The 22,204-nt window shown below is 33.5% G+C and overlaps 1 protein-coding gene across 1 annotated transcript in view; it reads right to left on the bottom strand.

The window, feature by feature from the left end:
* Window positions 1-13,643, bottom strand: part of LOC149559228 (COP9 signalosome complex subunit 5-like) — a 42,600-nt gene extending 28,957 nt beyond the window's left edge. The window contains exons 1-3 of the mRNA XM_089833157.1: window positions 12,870-13,643; window positions 9,012-9,293; window positions 8,720-8,867 (exon numbers count right to left, since the gene is read on the bottom strand). Of these exons, the coding sequence (XP_089689283.1) occupies window positions 8,720-8,867; window positions 9,012-9,293; window positions 12,870-13,277 (838 nt within the window). The 5' untranslated portion in view covers window positions 13,278-13,643. The remainder of the gene's footprint in view (window positions 1-8,719; window positions 8,868-9,011; window positions 9,294-12,869) is intronic.
* Between the last annotated feature and the right edge of the window lie 8,561 nt (window positions 13,644-22,204).

Genomic DNA, 22,204 nt, shown 5'->3' with positions numbered 1-22,204 from the left:
GCACAGTTGTTCGTGGAGTCTCACATTGAAGATGTGGGAGATATTCTTGATGACATTCGTCTTCTATTTGAGGCGGATACTTCATCTTTTGCCGCAGTGACAGATTCATGTACTTTAGCACTGCTAGGTACTTATGGTCTTCTAGGTGATGATTTCTTGCCAGACATTTCAACTGTATTCTTGGAGTCACACACAGCAGATATGGGAGACTTTTATGATGATTTCTCGCTTCTCTTTGCTGAGGAGTCTTCTACAGTTGTTGCGAGGGCCCACTCTCACCCTCAACTCCATGCTCTACATGATCAATCCTTCCAAATTGGCGTGATTGTGGATTCTTCTTTACAGCATCTGCAGGAGGTCTCTTCATCCGTTGAGAAGACTGTTGGTTTCCTGAGACATGTTCTACCTCCTTCCTCATTCGATCTGCTCTTCTCTTCAGCAGTTTTGGAGGAAGCCATCATCAGTATCGACACAGGGACTTTTGAATAGGTTTCAGAGATACCAGTCATCATAGAGATTCCTTCTCCATCCAGGGGACGCATCTCACAAGTACCCTTGCCATTGTTTCTTCCAAAGGGGAGGAACATCATATAGAGGTCGTAGATCAGCTTCTACATAGGAGCGTTTCTCACTGATCGGCACACTACTTTTAAGGGGAGGGGGGACTATCTCATCTCCTTCTTCTCCTTTTTGGGGGGGACTTTTTCCTCTTAAAAGGTTTTGTCCTTCTCCTTCTCTTTTGTATATACCGGATGTATGTCATAATGGGGGGGTCTTGATTACTCCATCCATCGATGCATCCTTATTTATCTCTCTTTTTGGGGGAGGGTTTTTCCCATGAGGTTTTCCCTCTTTCCCCGCTTTATGAGAAATTGCATCTTCATTATGTACATGGGTACCTAAAATGGCCTAGTAGCGGGACCCATTCTACATCTTCATCCTAGTTCGTAAGCTTAAGAGCATTCCCCTAAATTGCACTTAAGGGGGGCTGTTGGTGTAAATAAGTATTTACTTATTACACTTACTTAAGTTTACTTAGGTTTATGCGCTATTTAATTATTTTGCGTTATTTGATTTGTGAGACACTTAGGAGTTTGTGCACTCTTGTGTGTTGTCATGATGACATCACAGGGGGTCCGCATCTCTTTTAAGCACATGTTGTCTACAACACAGGAATCTTCTACACACATATGACACTGTCATTCTTATCCATTCATCTAGAATGTTGGATAAGGTGCTTAGTTGTCTTATCTTCTGGTTGTTTCTAGAGACATTCTAGGTGCTTCCTAAGAGGCCTTTATATACAGGCTCTCCTAGTGTACTCTTAATCATGGCATATTGAATACATTGTTATTTTGATCATACTCTTTCTCTCTTTGGTCTACTGTGTACTTGTGTTTGAGTTCTTAGTTCCTGGGTGAATTTTGCCCTTAGGCAAATTCTTACACTCTCAAATCCATCAGACTTATAGTTATTTTGATATCCTTACTCTAAAAGCATCCTGGATAGGGCCTCATTGCTAGTTAGGCATCCATAACCCCATTGTAGCCAACCACAAACATTGCTCTAGCTTTAGTGATTATTTTTATAGCACCTGTAGAGATATTCGCACACCAAAAGCCAAGTCATTTCATTTTTCTTTTTTTTCTTTTTTCTTTTCTCTTCTCTCTTGATGTTATATCTTTCTTTTCAATCTTATATTGTTGGTTTATAAATAGTGAAGCTTGTAGAGGGTTTGGAAGGCCATAGTGGTGGTGAAGTAGGTGTATAATTTTTATTAATCCCAATTTCACCTTGAGAAGCCCCAAAGAACTCGGAGAAAAAAGTGAGTAATATGTTGTAACCGAAAGACATGGATGCCTCCAACCCAAGAAATGAATCCAATTCAAATTTAGTACAAATCCTTTTTACAAGATAAGGTTAGTAGGAATCCAATCTCCAATTCAAGGAAACCTCACAAAGAGATATCCAAGAGATGAACCAAATAAGTCCACAGGGAAAGTGACAAAGTGTGTTGTCGAACACCCCCACCTTTCTCACGAACTTGGATGCCTCTACCTAAACTAACCAAGCAAGCAACTAAACTAAAGAAGGCCTAGACAATTAACGGAAAAAAACTACCGAACTACTTAGATCAAGTGACCCAAGACAAACGCACAGACTAACTCTCTAAAGCAAACTAAGCCAAGCAACTAATCGAACCACTCCAAGAAATCTCAAGTCAAATGACTTGGGGACAAATTAGCTCCTAGGCTCGACAAGGAAACAACCAGTCTAACCAACAGAAAGGAAACCTACTCTAACCCTCTCGAACCAAGTGGCTTGAGACAAATTTACTCTAGCTATGTTGGAGAATTCTGAAGGGATGACACAAACCAAACTAATATATACACTTGTTCTAACATGGTTTCTCAAGATGTTCAGGAGCAACAAGGCTTGGGTAATGGTTCTCAATTTAGCAAATTCATCCTTGTACTCTAAAAAAATACTTACTATCCCATTTTCAAACTGGCAAAAATTATCATGCAAGATCAACGGTTAAGGCAATTCATATGGTCAATCCAAATGCAAGTTTTCCTTCCTAAACTTCCATAATCAAAATAATAACTTTCAAAATTTGCAGCATTAGAAGCAAGGAAAGAAACAACCTAGCATGTATCCAGAAATAATTCACGTAGAAATCCTTCTTGATCATCCACAACTTCAGGAGGTCGTAGCTGCTGGTGAATTCTCCCTCTGGCAACAACATTGAAATCATGGGTGTTCATTGCAAGATTACTATTGAGATCAAGTCCTTGGAATATTGCTTTCGGTGGGTTATCATTTTATTGTATGAACCACGCATCCTTGGGTGTATTGCTTTCAACCAAAAAGAAGGAAAGATAAAACTACGTGCCATTTTCTCTTTTTCCTATGTTTCTATATATGTTGTTTGCATCTACAGTATGCCTACCCTCAAGTGTTAGTTGTCTTTCTTGCTTTCTGGTTAAAAGCACACCCCATAAAAATAATCATATCATAAAAGGGAATTGTATCTCTAAAATTCAAAGGAAGATCATATGTTCAAGCGAAGATTTACCTAACTGTTGATTCAGTTTCTTTTAATTTTGGGCATTATGACTCATTTTTAAAGCTATTTTAGAAAGTCAAAAATCTTGAATCAACATCATTGTACCATTCGTTGGCATTGGTATTTTAATTCATATCAACAAAATGGTCTAACAAACTTACTAGTGGTGGTATATCTTATATTATAGACTTAGCCATGATCCTAAATCTAAAACGTATTACGCTCATACAACAATAGAGTTCAAAGTTGTTACCTGCATTTGCAATACGCCTATACTCAGGTGTTAGCTTTATCGTTCCTACTTTTAGGTGAAAAGCACACCCCATAAAATTAATCATAAAAGGGAGTGGTACCTCTAAAAATTCAGCAAAGGATCATCTGTTCAAATGGAGATCTATCCAACTATTAGCTGAGCTTGTCTTTCAATTCTGGGCATTGCGAGTCATTTTTAAAGCTCTTTTATAAAGGCAAAAATCTAAAACAACACTAGTATCTCATAGTCATGCCTGTTAGGATTAACCACAGACAGAAATAACAATTACATGCAAATATAACCAATATCAGAAAATAATGAATCATACAGAAGAGAACCCAGACACAAAGATTTAACGTGGTTCACCCAATCCCTGGGCTATGTCCACCAATAGCAAGTCCACTATTATTATTATTGAGTGATTACAATCTGCAATCCCCTACAGCTCAATACCACTGCAAGAAGCTACAATATCATCATAGATTATGAAATCCCTAACCCTAAGCCATTTTATACAAACTTTTTGCCACTTACAAAATTAGGGCTAGAATAAGTCGTACAATAGGAAAACAGCAGTCAGCGCCTTCTACAATAGTAGATTCATTTTTGGCTTCAGGGACATTGCCCCTCGAACCCACCATGTACTGCGACAGGGAGCGCACCAGGGGCATTGCCACAAGACCTTGCAAGGGGTAGTGCCATTAAACCCCTATGGTAATAATTTGGGGGAAAACTACATCGAACAAACGTCCCTGTCTGATTAGGCTCCACATCACAACAATGCCACCCTTAGGTTTTTGGCCCATTTCTTGAAACCTTCTCTTGTATTAGCTCCCATCATTTTGCAACCTGCCTTGCAATGCCATCCATTAGCATTGGAATTGTAAATTGCAATTCAGATCAAGGAAAGATTAACAAACTTGCTAAGGGCTGTATCTCTTCTATTACAGACTTAGCCGTGATCCTAAATCTGAAACATATAATGCTCATAAAACAATAAAGTTCAAAGCTTCCCCTTTTCCAATACTAATTCAAACTAAAAGTCATCTCTGAATTGGAAAATAACAGCCTTAAATGCCATATGAAACATTAAACAAGCGTCATTATGTGCCTCGCCTTGCTGATGCCAAGTTAATATGATTTTTATGCTAAAATCTGAAACTAAATTAAGTTTCCTTGAAGTCTTCGATATCCCTACCAAATTAGAATTTTAATTGGTCTTTGAAAAGTCTTTGAATTCCATCTCAGATTTCAATGCCATTGCCTCCACATTTATATTTTCACTCCGCAATTTGTGATTGCAAATACCCAACTCCACTGAAGAAATTTGCTCCCACTCAGATTCAATCTGCTCTATATATGAAAGAAATTGAATTTATAGGTTATTAAAATCCATTTCAGAATTCATTCTTCCATTTATAGGCTCTGACTCCATCAATAGACATGCCTTTCTTTGTAGCCAACCTAGTTTTTAGCAATAAATTCATGCTCTTCAATCTATTGTGTGGTGATTGTGATTAAATTGGTGGCACCTTGTTATGCTTTCAGATTCCATTGAAGATTAAATAATCAGCCTTTAAAATGTGTTTGAATTCCATAAGATTAAATTGATGGCATTTCAAATTGGTTTCAAATTTCTTCAATATTAAATTCTTTAACATCCCATGCTGGATTTGATTTTCATTTATATCAAATTTATGGCTCTTGCCATTAAATTCAAACATTATTTTAATCAGATTTATGGTCATTCTTATATAGACTCCCATCCCATTTATGTAGAAGTTGAGCACCATCTTCCATTTTTTTATTGCCTCTTATTTGAAATCGAATCCCAATACCATTTGTAATCATTGTGCATCAAAAACATCCCCGACTAATCACATTGTTTATTAAATTGTTGGCATTTAAAACCACATCCGTTGCTGTTCCATTGGCATTAAAATTGGAGATCCTTATTTAATGCAATCGTTCTCCACTAATTTTGATCAGACTTATGATCAATTCTTAAATAAAAATCTCATCCCATTTATGTAAAAGTTGAGCCCATCTTCTGTTTTTGGATTGCCTCTAATTTTAAGTGGAATCCTAAAACCATTTGTAATTGTTGTTTATGTAAAAGTTGAGCCCATCTTCTGTTTTTGGATTGCCTCTAATTTTAAGTAGAATCCCAAAACCGTTTGTAATTGTTGTCCATCAAAAACACCCCCGATTAATCGCATTGCTTATTAAACCGTTGGCATTTAAAACCATACCTGTTGCTGTTCCATTGGCATTTCAATCAAAGATCCTTGTATGTTGAAATCGTTCTTCAATTATTTGAATCAGACCACTATGGTAACGAAAAAGTTTAGCCCCTCATAAGCAGCCCAATGAATTGTTTGGCATTTATTTAAATTGTCTGCCACTAAATCTTGATCATTTCCATTAAAGAGGATGACTCCCATTAACCTCTCCATCAATAAATTTGTCTTGTATGGAAGTTGTGACCTTAGATTGGAACCAAGGCCTCTTTAACCAAAAATGAAATCATGGTTGATTGAATTGAATCAGCAGCCTATGAATAACTAACCATTACCCTCTGCCTCCCTCAACCAATGAAATCACATTGTTTGAATGAAATTGCACCATTGATATTTAAAGTCACTCTTCTCCCATGCTAAAATTGATCCCAATTATAAATTCGATGAGAGCCTTTTCAAGATGAGGCTTCTTAGAATTTTAAGTCCGGCCCCTTATTTAATTCTGCCAAACTCTCCGTCCAATATTCCAAACCACCAAAACTTTTCTCCAAACATATTCACAAAGTTGATCTCCCAACAAGTTTCATCATTTCAAAGCAATTTGTTAAAACCTCATGAAAGGTGGGATGGTTTTGTAGTTGAGATTGCTTATTAATCTTGGGTTGGAAACCACCACCTACTTAGGCAAAACCATCAAACACTAAGCGGAAATCACCCTACACTTAGGAAGAAGTTAAAATCTTGAAAGTGGAAACCACCTTTGACTTTTACGAAACCATATGCCAAGTGGAAACCACTAATGACTTAGGCAAGGTACAACCAATGTGAAATGGCAAACAAGGGTGACTCCAGCAAGGTACAACCATAGTTACACCGCCTTGGGGGACGGGGGGGTTGTATATACTCTACATATGGTACTTAAAATGCTAGTTATGAAAAGATGTATTGCAATATAAGATGTAAAGATGTAAAAAAGTAAATACGTGAACATTGCATTGAATTGGAATATCGAATATTGAAGATAAATAATCAAATCAGAAAATAGTCAACATTGGGAATCAGAAAATAGTCAACATTGGGATGTCCCCTGTCCTTGGTGGAGGTGGCAAAATCCGGTGGCGCCATTGGGGAAGGGGAATGGAGTTCCCAAGTCCTTGAGACACCCCCGTCTCTGAGACGTGGGGCAAAAAAGGGGGTGGTCCCTATATAACTAATGTGCAGTAGGAATCACCATGGACTTAGGCAAGTGCATGCATTTTCAAGTGGAAATCACCATGTACCTAGGCAAGTACATGTAAGGTGAATTGGAAATCATCATGTAGTTAGACGAATTTGAAGCATAAGGTGGAAATCCATATCAACTTATACAAAGTCCATTTCAAAACATCATAGACTAATTGCAACGCAAAAGCATTTTATATACACTCATTAATCGCCACCCATTTTTATATTTCCACAAATACCAAATCACATTATCAAAGTATGAACATGTCTATTAAACCCGATTTCACTCTAGTTTATTGATGCCCAGATTCAACAAACAAAAAAATCGAGATTACATGATTTTGTTCAAAATATACCCAAGATGGTTTTCTTGGTTTGGAGTAGCTTTCCACTAAGAAGTTGATTGTACATCTTCACTAAACCTTCAACATCACCTCATTATTTTTCAACTATTATTGATGCTTGGAGTGAAGAAAGTTGTCTTGGGGGGGTGGGTTACTAACATGTCTATTAAAACTTAAACCCTATTTCACTCTGGTTTTATCAATGCCCAGAATCAGCAAACAAAACATATCGAGATCCACATGGATTTCATTCAAAATATACCCAATATAGTGTTCTTGTCTTCGAGTATCATTCCACTAAGAAGTAGGTTGTATCACCTCATTATTTGTCAACTATGATTGATAATTAGAGTGAAGAAAGTTGTCCTTGGTCTCTTGAATCCTCCTTCCATGTTTTTCTTTTCATGTTATCTCTTTTGAGGAGTAGATTTTTACTACAAGTTTTTCTCCCTTTATCAATATCTGAAATATATTTATTCCGTTTTAAAAAAATAATATCTTTTCTTCTCTTTTATAATGACTGTTGTGCACAAGAAAGAATTGTTTTAAAATTTAGAAAAATTATAATGCTTCCATCATGGCAATCAAGTATCATTGGATCATAGAATATTGTAAAACGTATCTAGATTGGAACCAATACCAAAAATGTACTGTTACAGCTACACAAAGCCTCCAAAGTAAGACCCAAGAAGAGGGTAATAAAGCATAACTAATGATGTATATATCATGAGTGTTGATGTGAATAAGGTTTTGTACCCAGTATTTCTATTAGAGGACTTTTTCTCATGAATTACGTTTACTTAGGTCCTAGCTGATCTAGAAGTCTTAGTTGTCTAGATAAGGTCTTATCATATCTTATCGCTCTCAATTATAGTTACCAAGGTCATCTAATATTTGTTTGAGGCAGTTGTATCGTAACATATGGTTAAGACACACGTCACAATCCTATATGATCTCGTCTCAACCTTGTCTTTATGACCAAGTGCATTTCATTGTATATTTCATATTCAATCAATCTTGCATTGTCGAAGCAAGCTATTCTTTCCGTTATCTTTCTTGGAAGATGTTTTGGGCTAGCAGCTGGGGTTGTTAAGTAGACATTATTATCTCATACACAGGTCTTACTTAAACCTTTGCAACTATCCTTCCAACATGTCCACAGAAAATTTCATACATGTTCCCAGAATTCTCCATCAAGGATTCTCCACCTGATCTTAAGTTTGAGAGTTAATTAGTTACTGTGTTGCATCGGAATTTAGTGATCTACAACAAGGATTCTCCACTTGACTTCTATACTTTTAGCTTGATCCATCTTGATTACGGAAAGCCCGGTTTCCAATTTTGATGATGCCATTGATTTTGTTTGTGGCCTCCCTGTTCATATCCAAAATAAATGGTTCTTTGGCATTTTCAACGGACATCCTGATCTCTAAAAAAATCTCAATAGTAAATCCTCTCAACTATTTATATTCTTCACTCAAAATTTTAAAAATACTACCATAAGTAAGAAAGAAAAGTGTTAAATTGTAGATGCATAAGACACTAAGCAAAGGTATCTTGAAAAATAAGTCCAACAGAATGTACTTACCAAGATCTGAAATTTGCCCAGCAACATAATCTCTGTTCCCCAAGAGCGGAGAGGATGATAGAGTGTTTACCCAATACTTGTTCCACAATAGATCCAAGAGGTGAGAATCAAGAGATGACTTGAAGTATGTAATGTCCAAAGCATAATACTGCATGAATCAGTTAACATATGAATAATATGAGTACGACTAATTAACATGTTGCCGTAATAAGAGAAACATCCAAATACAAAGTTAACTAGATATGAAAGAAGTCTTCCGATAATAAACCTTTTTTTGTCTAATCAAAAATACCTGCTTGCAGTGGACACCAAAATCTTCAATTTTGTTTAAAGGGATTGTTTGATATTCAGAGACTGGTTCATCTGGAGGTTTGTATCCTTGTGGGTATGTTCGAAATGCACCAATCTCAACTTTTCCTGCAGATACAGTTCTTGTTGGGTCTATAACTACTGCCAAGAAAGGCTCCTGAAACTGCTGATTTAGCATTTGTGTTGACACATCAATACCAGACAGCCAGCAACCATAACCAGGATGTGAATGATACCAACCAACAACATTTTCCATTCGTCCAGCCTGTTTGCATCACATGCAGTGTAAAATCACTAGTTAGCATTTCTAGTTGGTACCTTTCACCATGAAAATAGTCTTCAGACATTGTACGTCTAGACACCCAAAATAAAAGAGTTACTAAGCATAGTTTTAAAAAAAATTGAACCCTGACAATCAAATATCTCATAGTAACCAGGTTACAGTTCAATATCTCCTGGGTCTTCCTCTGTGACAGACAGAATTTGTAATCTCTTCTGTCATTAATATTGTTATAGACGCTTTTTGTCAACTAACAGCTATAAGATTCATTGCAGATGAGAAGCTAAAACGTTTTACAGTTAGTTACACAAAACAACTAGAACTCTTAGCCTGAGCCTTTTAGACAATGCAGCTTGGAACAGATATAATTGTATTTAAAGGTGAATGACAATACAAATATCTATTAAATGCAATCATGAGTATGGCAAATATCTTTATTGTAGTTGAGTATTATTAGATTCAAGGAATAGAAAACATTGTATGACTAATAAATCCTGGCCTTGCTTTAAAATAAGAATTTTACTATAGGAACAATTAAGTGAGAAAAAACCAACCTCATTCCGGGTAGAATGTGTTATAATGTTATCGAGCTCCATAGCATTTGCTTTAGCAATAGACACTCGAGAGCTGATTGTTCATTCTACTTAAATGATGAGAAGGATACATAATAATATAACATGCATAAAAGAAGCCATTCTAGCCGCCACACAAAAACCTTCTTATAATTATAATTCAAATGGGTTTTAAAATTTTGAATCCACAATATTTCAAAACAAAATGTTGCTCAGTTAGGATGGATGTTATAAATAAAATACAGTAATCTTTTCTATATCAGGTGTTAAAAATTACTGTTACATCCCAAATTTTGACCTAATTTTAATCTATTCATAGCCGTTAGACTGAACGGATTTCTCTTTCATAATCATGTGAAGTAGGTAGTTATTTATACCCGTTGTATTAACTGTTTAATGAAGATGGTCGTTATCCATTATTTGTAATGTAATGTTTAGCAATTGCTTGAATTTGGAATTATGGTTAATAATTAAATTCTTTTAAATGTTAATATGAAAATTATTAGGGAACTTGTTATTATCATGGAAATGTTGCACGAGTGATTGCAGGAGAAAATGAAGGGGGGAAGCATTGCTAAACGGGATCAATGGTATGGGATACTAGCTTAGTCCAATCATCAGGATGACAGGTATGACCTTAAATTGCCTTGGTAAGGACCTAGCGACTTGAACTTCAGGATACAATTGAAGGATCCGCATGAGCTATTAAGCAAACATTTTAAAACATAAAATAATTTAATTACAATATAATACGTACCTCAAAAGATTTTGACTGACCTTTCCATCACATAATTATAATAAATACCTATGTACATACACAAAGATATAAGAATAACATGACACCATAATATTATTATTTCATTTAAAATAGTATGATGTCACCCCATAATTATATCTACGTGCATGTAGATAGATATAAACCATAATTATTTTCAATTTATAAATTTCAAATCTTTTTCCATCTTTTTTATTTCATTTTCTTACTTGAAACCGATTGTAACACTTGGCATTTTTATTTGGCGTTCAAGAGCCAAGATATTCCTTTTATGTTACGGCTTCTTGGAAGCCAAGACACATTACCTTTTTATTTAAGAAGTCGAGAGAGAGGCAAAGGAGACATATTATTTACCAAGCGCCCGACTTCTATATTTTCCAAGCATCCAACTTCCATCTACCACCCGATATCTCTGCAATACCATCTGATACATCTCTACGTCTATTGCCAATCTCTTTTCTGCCTTGTATAAATCTTCTTGCTGAAAACGTGACATATTTTGTACTAGTTTTTGGCATCTGAAGATCATTTCAAGGAAGAGTCGAATCACAGTGTCCAGCAAGACATCATCTTTCCTTCCATATTATACCAGGTTATGTGGTAAACCGAAACCCAAGTATTGCTATACGTTTTCTTTATCAATTGATATTGCATTTTAATTATACAGCAGTAAGCTACAGTTTACAACATGATGCAAATCATTTTACATAACATCATAGGATTGACCTTCTCTATGTTAGTTTGTTTATGGCAAATAAAAGCCAAGAAACCATGTTATGAAATCATGATATATTTATGCCACTGGAATCAAAATCAAATGATATTTTCTACAAGTCTTGAAAAACACATTTTTCAAATCAAAAATTGTGATAAGCTGGAAATATATATTCATGAATCAACAGACAGAGCCGATTGCTCTGAGATCCGAGCACCTAGGACTCACCGGCTGTATAGCCATGAAAAGGGTAAAGAGGTGAGATGGAATCCGCATTGACATAAAAATAAAAGTCAGATGTGATACAATGAATTTAAAATAATTTCACTTAATAGCTCATGCTTGTCCATTTTATTGTTCCCCTATTGTCAAGTCGAGCAGCGGTGATCGGGGACACTGAACCCATCAGAAAACCTTGGCCAAGGTTGTTTAAAAGCATGTTTGCCATCTATGATCACTTGATGTCAGTGGTGTCAGTTATTCAGACATGTCCATCCATAACTGTGCGGGCATTCTAAACACCGAAATGCTCAGATGGCTAGACTAAAAGTATCCCAAGCCCGATCCGAAGGTAAGGAGGGCCTTTCTAATTCAATAGATTGTGTGGGGATAAGTATGGTCCGAGGTTGGGAGGTTAAGCCTACATCAATGCTTCTCCTCTTACCAAAAGTCGAGGCTTGCACAACCAACTAAAGAGTCACCGGATATTACTTGTATGTTCTTCCTCTTTTCATGTTAAGCATTTGTTTTACTTGTATGTAAAGAAAGATAGTTAATCGTTATTATATTTATTTCTAACGATCAATGTTACAGTTATTTGAATTAATCGTTACTGCAGTTATTTCTGTTGATCATTGTTACAGTTACTTTCAGTTAATCGTTATTCCAATTATTACAAATGATCATTGATATAGTTATTTCAGTTAATTGTTATTTTATTTATTTCAATTAACTGTTGGTAATCAAAAGCAGTTAATGTTCCATGAATAGGAATTCAGTTATTGTTTGGGAAAACTCTTAAACGATCATCCTGTTTTGTCTTGAAAAAACAGTTTGTTACAATTACACAAAAGCTGCACTATGAATTGCCCAATTTGAATTATAGTTCCTACATGAGCTCTGACTTTAGATATTACATTTCTATTACAGTTCGTAATGCTAGATACTATATTTGAAAATTTTATTGCCATCTAGCTATGAACTATCAGTGCATTTGAGCCTTTGCTAACCTAGTCTGAGATTTTTCATAATTTAAGGAAAAAGGTATTCACATAAGCTTTTGCACCTTACTATATCTTCAGAGACATACTATAACCCTTTATATCAATTCCACGAAATTCTAATTACTCTTAAAACATAGACCAAAAAATGGCAACAAACAAACTATTCATGTGACGAGAATATCATTGTTTTCTTTAACAATGAGCAACACGCATACTATAAATAAAATTAACAGTGTAAAGAAAAAGGAAATATGAATGCGCGAATAGCGCGCATACCTGTTTCGTAGTCTGGGCATACTCCACCATGTACTCATAAGCGTCAGCCTGCGCATTGACTCTGGTTTCAGTACCCTCCACGGGAAGAGCAAATGCATCCATCACAATAATAGTGTCCCCGTCCGTTTTCCCCTGCATTAATCCCATGACCTCAATGGTGCCTCCTGACCTAGAATGCACCACCATCTTCAACAGAGCCAATGCAGACACCTTCACCTTCTTAAAGTAGTGTGGGTCTCTGCTCCATGGCTTGTCCTGTTGCACTTTGCTCTGACTGGACTCATCATATCTATATATGGCATCACACTCTGCATTGGGGACATCCATGTTCACTATGTTGTTTTCCAGTTCCCATGTTTGTTGTGCTATCAACGAAGAAGAAGAAGCAGAGTTACCCAACACGTCCATCTGATAAAAACCCACTTCCTATACAAGCAACCTCGATGAAAACCTCCAGCAACCAATTCAAATATAAATCCGCTCAATACGCAATTGAAACCCTAAATCCTCTGATGAAATTTTCAGACAATGATCTCATACAAAAACCCTTCCAATAAATTCGGTAACAGCGTATACAAGTTCAGGGGAAATTTATCGAAAAACAGTACCCCTTAAAAAACCCACTTCAGTTACCCAGGAGGGAAAAAATAACGAGAACGCTTCAGTTACCGCTGTCCAATTCAAGTTACAGATTTTCAGCACAAATTAGAAAAACGCTGGAAGCTCCACAATTGATTTGGAAGAAAACGTTTTCCCTGTTTAAATTTCCTAGGCAGATTGTAAAGAAATAAAAACATCCTACTTAAAAGGATAGATAATTAAATTATAGAGAATAATTAATTAAATTGTGATATATATTTTTCAAAAATAAATTGCATAAGACTTTTTCTATAATTTGGAAAAAAAAATTAGGACATATAAATGTACTAATTTTTATTCCATGCCTTATATAAAGGAGAGAACTAATGTTTCTGGATGCTCGATTCATTAATTTTGGGCATCTAAATAATATTTATACTCTTAAGGTTTCTAGTGCAATAATTTAATTATTAATTTTCAGTTGTTTTTTCTCTTTTTTTGATTGGCTGAACCGTATTTTGCTAGGGTTTTCAGGATTTTCGATGAAAAAAAAAGGTGAAAACTTGTACAGAACTACAGTTGTATGCATACATATATTGAATGCGATAGACAAATGATAAGGATCAACTTTCTGTGACGAATGAGATCATGCCAATTGTCATTAATAAATCAGACAGCCATCTAATTGTTTCTTCTGTTGCACACACAAATCTCTTTGATATGTATTTAATTCCAAATTTATCAATTATGAATAAAAATCGTTATCAGCTGATAAGGAAAACATAGCCAAAAAAAGTTGTGAAACCTACATGCGAACTCTCTTTTTTCTTTCTTTTTTCCGGCGATCGTGGTTCCAAATTTTTCTTTCAATATCTTAACCACAAGCATAAAGCTCAACACATTACAGCTATTAAGTCTGTTGATGGAACGAGGCAAACTAATCATTGTGAGATTATGAATACTTTCTATGATCATTTTTTTTTAAAAATACCGATGACTCAACTGATGATATTCTTTTCCCCTTTCTTGAGGAGAGTGTACCTGCGTGCATTCCACATAAAATAAATCTTGACTACAGCAAATTTCTTGACCACCTTCTCTCAATAGAGGAAATTGATGCAGCTCTCCAAAGCATGGCTTTAGAAAAAAGTCTAAGAATTGATGGGTTGCTTGTAGAATTCTACAACTCTTTGGCCCCATATTCGAGAGGATTTCTATAATTTCTACCTTGAGGGAGTTGATAATGGTTCATTAGGAGAAGGGATTAATCAAGGATTGATTAAACTTATTCCCAAAGGCAAAGATGAGGACACTGTTAATGGATGGCGTCCTATCACCCTTCTTAACACCTCTTATAAAATAATTGCTAAAGCTCTTGCATGCAGAATTAAATATATATCTCAAAAGATTGTTCGTCCGAAGCAAACAGGCTTGTTGGGTGGGAGATTTATCCTTGACAATCTAATCCTTGCTTGGGAAACAGTTGAATGGGTGCAACAAACTACTCAGGACGCCCTTATTATTAAGATTGACTTTGATAAAGCCTATGATCGCATTCGCTGGCCTTTCATCCTTAATATGCTTCAACGGTTAGGTTTTGGACCTAAAATATACAAACAAATCAATATGCTTTTCCATGATGCTTCAGCTCAGGTCATTGTCAATGGCATGCTCTCTTCGCCATTTCCATTGCAAAAATTCATCAGACAAGGTTGTCCACTTGCACCCTTTCTCTATGCACTCGCAGCTGATGCTCTTGGTTATTTGCTTCAACATGCTCATTCTAATAAACTCATTAATGGTATTTCATTGCCTCACAATGCAACAACACTCAATTCTCATTTTGCAGATGATAGTATGATGTTTATACAGAATTTGGCAGAGGAGGTGATTTATGTTTTGGATGTTTTGGTTTTTTTTTGCAGTATTTTTGAGTTCAAACTAGCCATGCATAAAACTGAATTCATCATGACCCGTCCAAACCCCCGACCCCCTTGGATTCCTAGTCAATGGCATGAGATTAAGCATGGAACCATCACTAGATATCCTGGCATTCCCTTTGGCATTGGGGTTTCACTCGAAGAGATGTGGTCTTGGTTCATGAATAAATTAAAAAACTAATTTCTTAATTGGACCAATAAGTTCCTATCAATGGCTGGTAGAATCCAAGTCGCTAATAAGATCTTGTTGGCCAGTCATGTTTACATCCCATCTTGTTGGCTGCCCTCTCAAACCTATTACACTCAATTGACTCATCTTATTAGAAGGTTTCTTTGGAACAAATGGGGAAATACCAAAGGTTTGCCAATAACTTCTTGGATGCATTGTATCCAACCAAGGGACAAAGGTGGTTTGGGCATTATTGATCCGTACACACAAGGCATTTGCCTCAACAAAAAATAAATTGTAAGGGCCTTAGAAGGTGATACGCCTTGGAAACATCTGGTTTGATACTATATTCAAACAACTACTACTGGGAAATCATGGCACACGGTTAGTTGGCAAGATAAAGTGTTGTTGGCCCTCTATTTTCAAACCCATGGTTCAGCGCCTTTTAATTCCATTTGGAGGGCTTAGCAAATTACTCCAAAGAAATTGTGTTGGTATGATCAGACTTTAAGTCATGGTTTAAGTTTTGCTTCCTCCTCCATTTGGTGAAACCGACAGGTCCACGAAAATAATAGCCCTCTGGCTATCTTAAAACATCTCAAGGGAAGACAATTGTTTAAGAAAGGTATTTGTATGTTTCGTGACTTGTGGGACCCCCTTAGGTTTGATTGGAAATCATGGGAGCAAATCAAATCACAGTTCAATCTGTCCTCCGCTTATAAAAGACCAATCCTTCAAATCCTTCAACTGTTGAGCCTCAAATTGCTATGCCTCATGTCCACACCTTGCCATGATAGTTTTTTAAAGGATTGGAGATGGCCTAGCACTCATACTTTTCAGAGTTCCCAACTCAGAGCTATGTATAAACAGCTAATCCCTACCATTCAACTTTCTCAATGACTTAACACTAAGTGGCAGTGTAATCTCAAAAGATTCTCTTGGAATAGATTAAGCACTCTTATTTGGAAGTTTAAAGCTGATGCTCAGGCTCAGTTGTTGTCGTGGAAAATTTTGCACATCAAAATTCCAACTGGCGACGATCTCTGTTTTTATTAACCCTCCTCCAAGCTGCCCCTTTTGCAGTAAAAGAGATACTATTAAGCACACATTTTGGTTCTGCCCTCATGCCCAGAAACTCTGGAGGTTCCTTCTTTCCACCTTTTTGGCTTTGTTTCCTCAAACCTAATCTTGGAAAAATGCATTACTTGGTTTTTCTCCAGCCCCTAATATTATCATTCAATCTTTTAGGCACATTATCCTTGAGTAGATTTTACGGTTAAGGTGTATGGTTGTCTTTGCTCACACTTTCCATTCGTCTGAGATTGAGTATTTGAGGGTTACTTCAGATTTCTTGCCTATGCTTCTTACTTTGAAAGCTGCCATTTAGACCAATATAGTTCTTAAAAGGTCGCTCGAACATATAAATCATTAGCTTTGTGCTTTTGAAGAAAAGTTTAAAATTTGAGCTAATCACACTGTCATAAATTAGTTTTGTGCAATATGGTGTTCAAGTCTATGCTTTCAGCCTGGAATATGTACATCTTGGTTGCAACTTCAGTCATGGTTGTTGATACTTTGAAGGAACTGCTAAGTGCATTGATGGAGATTTGGAAGCAGTTGCATTATTTCATTTTTAATATTCTCAATATTGATGTTAACTCAGATGATCATTTGTTGTAATATAGCTAATGTTGTTATAGTAGTCAGCATTGTATCTGTTGTCATATATTTGTAAATATTTATTTTTGTTAATAAAATGCTTCTTTCAATAGAAGAAAAAAAAAAAAAAAAAAAAACTCTATTTATTTTTCACTCTATGCATATTGCTCCATTAAATTTTATTAGTTCCTGCCATAGCGGGAATCCTTATGCATTTATGTTAGTGCTAATATGACATTAACACTGACCAATCAAATCAAATAATTTAAAAGATTATATGAAATTTCAAATGTTTATATCTTTTTCTAATTTTTCATTATTTTATAAATCACATTTTTCATTCATTCTATTGGTCCATACTATTTTCTATTTTTGGTGGGGGAGAAAATTAATTTTCTTCAACAAAAATACAAATATTGTCTAACAACTTCATCTTGAATTAAATATTTTCTAACAACTTCATCTTGAATTAATGAATGCATTAATTACAACTTTATCTTTTCCACATTTATGACAAGTTGATAAGATTTTTTTTTTTCAATTATTTTATCTTCCACCTCACACAACATGTCTAACCAATATTAATTCTCAATAACAATATAATTTCAATATGTTATATCTTTGTATTTGAATTTCTAATTTTTTTAAAATTTTGATTTTTTTAATAAAAGTAGTTAAATTATTACTATTATTTTACTTTTGTAAAAATAAATTAAACAAATTTTTTTTAATTATATTTTATAACAGTGTTTGTAATATGTGTAATTGATAAGTGTTACAATTTGTAAATTATATCATTCATTATTAATAATATTTTATATTTAAACAATTTATAATTTAGTTTATATATATTTAAAACTTAAATATATATTTTAATATTAAATTAATAATTATATTTTATATTAAAAAACATACTAAAGGAAATAACCACAAAAAATAAATAATTCAATTCTAAAAGATATGTAAATTATTATTAAGTTTTTATAAACTATGTATTAAAATTAAATAGTTATATTCTATTTCTTATTTATTACATCATATTTATTCATCAACATCAAATTTATATGTATTACATCTATTTATTATTTACAAATGTGCATATTAAATTATATAGATATTATTTCATAATTAAAAATTACTTTATTTTATGAAAATATTGGAAATACAAAACATTAAATAGTAAACCTCCTCTAACTGTGTCAAATTAAGCAATTAGTTTTACTTATAAAATATTTTAATATTTCAATACATTTCATTTTTTATTATACAAATGTGAGTTTTAATATAGAAATTAAATTCTTAGTTTCATTAATTAAAATATAATATATTTTAATTTTTTATTATAACCATGATTTTATTTTGACTATTTGTTTTCTTAAGAAAAATAATTATATTTAATTCTATCTCTCTCACACACAACTTATGTTGGTATCACTCTATCTTACTATTTTATCTCTCTTCCTCTTCTTCCTCTATATTATCTATCATTTTTTCCTCTGCATATATGTTTATATTGTTATTGTTCTATATTGCTATTTATCTTTGTCTAATGATTAAAAATAGTGTGACTTCCATTTGATAATCAAGATGAGAATAATACATATTTGGGGGAGCTTTTCCAACTACTTATGGTTCTCTAGTAGCATGCATAACATACTTAAACATATGATGTGATACTCCAAATGTTTCATCACTTCTTCAAGTTCTATAATTCAAATATTGGTATGGATATCTTTCCTCATTACACACATTTTAAGTTGTCAATGTAGAAGGTGCAAATTTTTCTAAAGCATATGTATTGATCGTAGTATGATATTAGGTACTTAGTGCCATATTGGGGACTCTAGCCTCTTATTCTTGGGCTTAAATGTCAAAGATATAATAATATAGCACAAGAAATTAACAACAAAATATGGCCCATGCTATTAGATCACAAGTGCATTTCTAGGATGAGAATTTAACAACAAAGTATGAGCCATCCTCTCAGATCACAAGTGCATTTTGACAAGTGCATTTATAGGCAAAAATTAATGCATTCACAATGTTAATTTAGAACTATTTAACCTTATTCTCACTCATCTACACCTCTACAACCATTAAGCATTAGGCAGGAACTATGATGCATTGCATCTCTTGTTGGTAATGTATTTGATTAAAAAAGATTAGAGATTTTACCACATGCGAACTCTATTTATTTTTCACTCAATGCATATTGCTTCATTAAATTTTATTGGTAATGTATTTGATTAAAAAAGATTAGAGAAGTGCCTTAGGTGTATTGTTTTTGAATTGCAAGTATTGAATTGCAAAGCTCACTCTTAGGTACCACTAATCATTCCATTCCAACATTTGTGGTAAAATTAATTATTTGTTAAAATATTGATATATAATTTATATTAATATTTAATTAGATGTTTTCAATTTATAAGTGCATGAAGTACATATGTATAAATAATATATTTGTAAATATCATTTCATTATAATATTACATATTCAAAAGATAATAATTCTACGATAAGTTTAAAAATGTTCAACACTTTTATATAATTAATTTTAATTAATTTTTCTATTTTATATTCTAAACTTTTTTGTTTGGCTATGATTTTACCTTATTTGAGTTCTGTTTAATCATTTTACCTTATTTCTACTATAAATATGAAAAAAAAAAACCTCATAATTAAATTAAGAAACATATATTCAACAAAGAGTGGTCCTCTTAATAAAATAACTAATTTAAATTTTATTTAAATTGGTTAAACCATGAAATTAATGTTTGATGCTTAGTTATGTTTTTAACTATCTAGTGACTAAATTATGTTATTAACTTTTATACTCTTAATTACTTGATAATTATGTTTTAACCATCAAACAAATCTATTTCTTATTTTTTACGAAAGATAGCCAAGTTTTAAATTTTTAGTGCAAGATTTCTAAGGAGTTTACTACATTCACAATTTTGTCACATCAATTATCTCAATAAAGTGAAATTCAATAGAAAAGATAGGTAAGCTTTAAAATTGTAATGCAATATTTCTAAAGATTTTACTACATTCACAATTTTCTGACCTCTTAATTTGTAGCCTCAATTATCTCAATAAAGTCAAATTCACCTCTTACTCATTCTAATTTTTACAATATTTTTTTTTATTTGTCAAATATATTTCGATACATTAATTTCTATTTTTTTATTAATTAGTAGTTAGTATCTATATTGTTGGAAGTAAAATTATTTTTCAATTAAAAAATAACAAAAATAAAACTTTAATAACACTTTTTTAATCTACCGTAATTTATCATTTTTCTAATACATTTTTTACAATTTTAATTTTCAATTACTTACATTTTTTATATTGTTATAATTTAATTGATAATATCAAAATTTAAATCTTTTTAAATTTCTATATTTCAAAAGGCAGGGACTCTAGCTCGTACAGAGCTCTTGTTTTAAGAAGTGTTTTTTTTTTAAATCAGTGAAAAGTCAAAGCCCTCTTTTATATCATTACATTTTTAAAAGTTATTGTTTTTTTGCTAAGGAGTAGGAAACTTAGATATGATGGTAATCTGATGTCTTTGCCTTATAATATTTATATATTGATTCCATGATCTTTGTACTATATAGAAGAACCATAATGCAAACTTTTCACGATTCCAAATGTTAATTGCTTTCCATCTTCGCTGATAGTTTTATCCATTGCATTTTGAGTAAAGAGCTCTATAAAATAGTGAATTCTTGGCCAAGATTCTTGTTAGAGCATTAGTATAAGAAAAAATGAAAAATTCTTTTGTCTACAATGAACTTATATTTCCTTATTTAATCAAAACAAGTTGCATTGTGGAGATTTGTTTTTTAATTTTGTTAAATTGTGTGGTTGTGATTAGTTCCTTTTGAGATTATCTATATTATTTTTATCTTTGTTATGGTGTTTAGGGTTTGTTTGGCTCTAAAATAGGAATAGAGGAATAAGAATTTGTTATATTGGGTTTGTTATTTTGGAATAGAAAATAAGAATATGTATTCATATTCTCTGTTTGGTTCTACAAAGCTAATATTGGAATTACAGTTGAAATTAATTTTATTTTTTTTAGGCAAAATATTAATTGATTGTTCTTGAATCGAATTGGTAATTACTAATAAGTCTCTCTACACAAGCTTCTTAGCCATAAGACGCCCACAAATTTTGCTCAATCTAAGCTTCTTGCTAGTAACTGATCTATTATCAAAGTCTTTTTCGTGTATTTGCAAAGGGAAGCTTCTAATGATGATATTTCAAATGTTTACTTGTTATTGAACAATGTCAGTTGTTATTCAAGACTTGTCTACAGAAATAATGTTGGTTGCTCTTTCCAAAAGGACTTTGCATTCATTTTGATTATTGTCTATTCGGTGATTTTTTGTGGTGGTTGCTAAAGAAAACAATGTATACAATAGAAAAGGTTGCATCATGTGGGGCAATAAGACACACATATGTGTCTTATTTTAAATCTCTCATTTTTATTTGGAATCAATCGAATTCCTTCTCATTCAAGTCTAAATCGTCAGAATCACATGCATCGCTCCAATGAACAACATCAATATGTTCTTCAACACTACAGGGCTTCCTTTTTCCTTAGCCTGGTGTGAAAAGTTGCAATCGATGAATTTCATCCAAAAATTGGGATACAAATACAAGAAATGAAAAAAAATCAACACGGTGGTGTGTCAATGAACCCTCTATTATTGTCTTTTGGCCGTAGCTATGTATGGTGGTCCGGTAACAAAGATTTGTCATTAGTTGGATGTGAAGTACACCAAGGAATGGCTCCAAATTTGATTTCATCAACCCAATGGACTTCAAAAATTCATTAAATATGAAAATGTAAAATTGGAATAGGAATACATATTCCAATTCCACCTATTTAGGTGGAATTACAAATGCTCATTTTTGGGCCAAAATTGGAATACATATTCCTATTCTCAATTCTATTCTGACTCCCCCAATAAATAATTC

This window comes from Cupressus sempervirens, chromosome 5, assembly GCF_028749045.1.
Source record: "Cupressus sempervirens isolate cs-2001-9-10 chromosome 5, ASM2874904v1, whole genome shotgun sequence".
Classification (NCBI taxonomy): Eukaryota; Viridiplantae; Streptophyta; class Pinopsida; order Cupressales; family Cupressaceae; genus Cupressus; species Cupressus sempervirens.
Note: the sequence above shows the minus strand (reverse complement) of the source record. Positions and strands in the feature narration are given on the sequence as shown.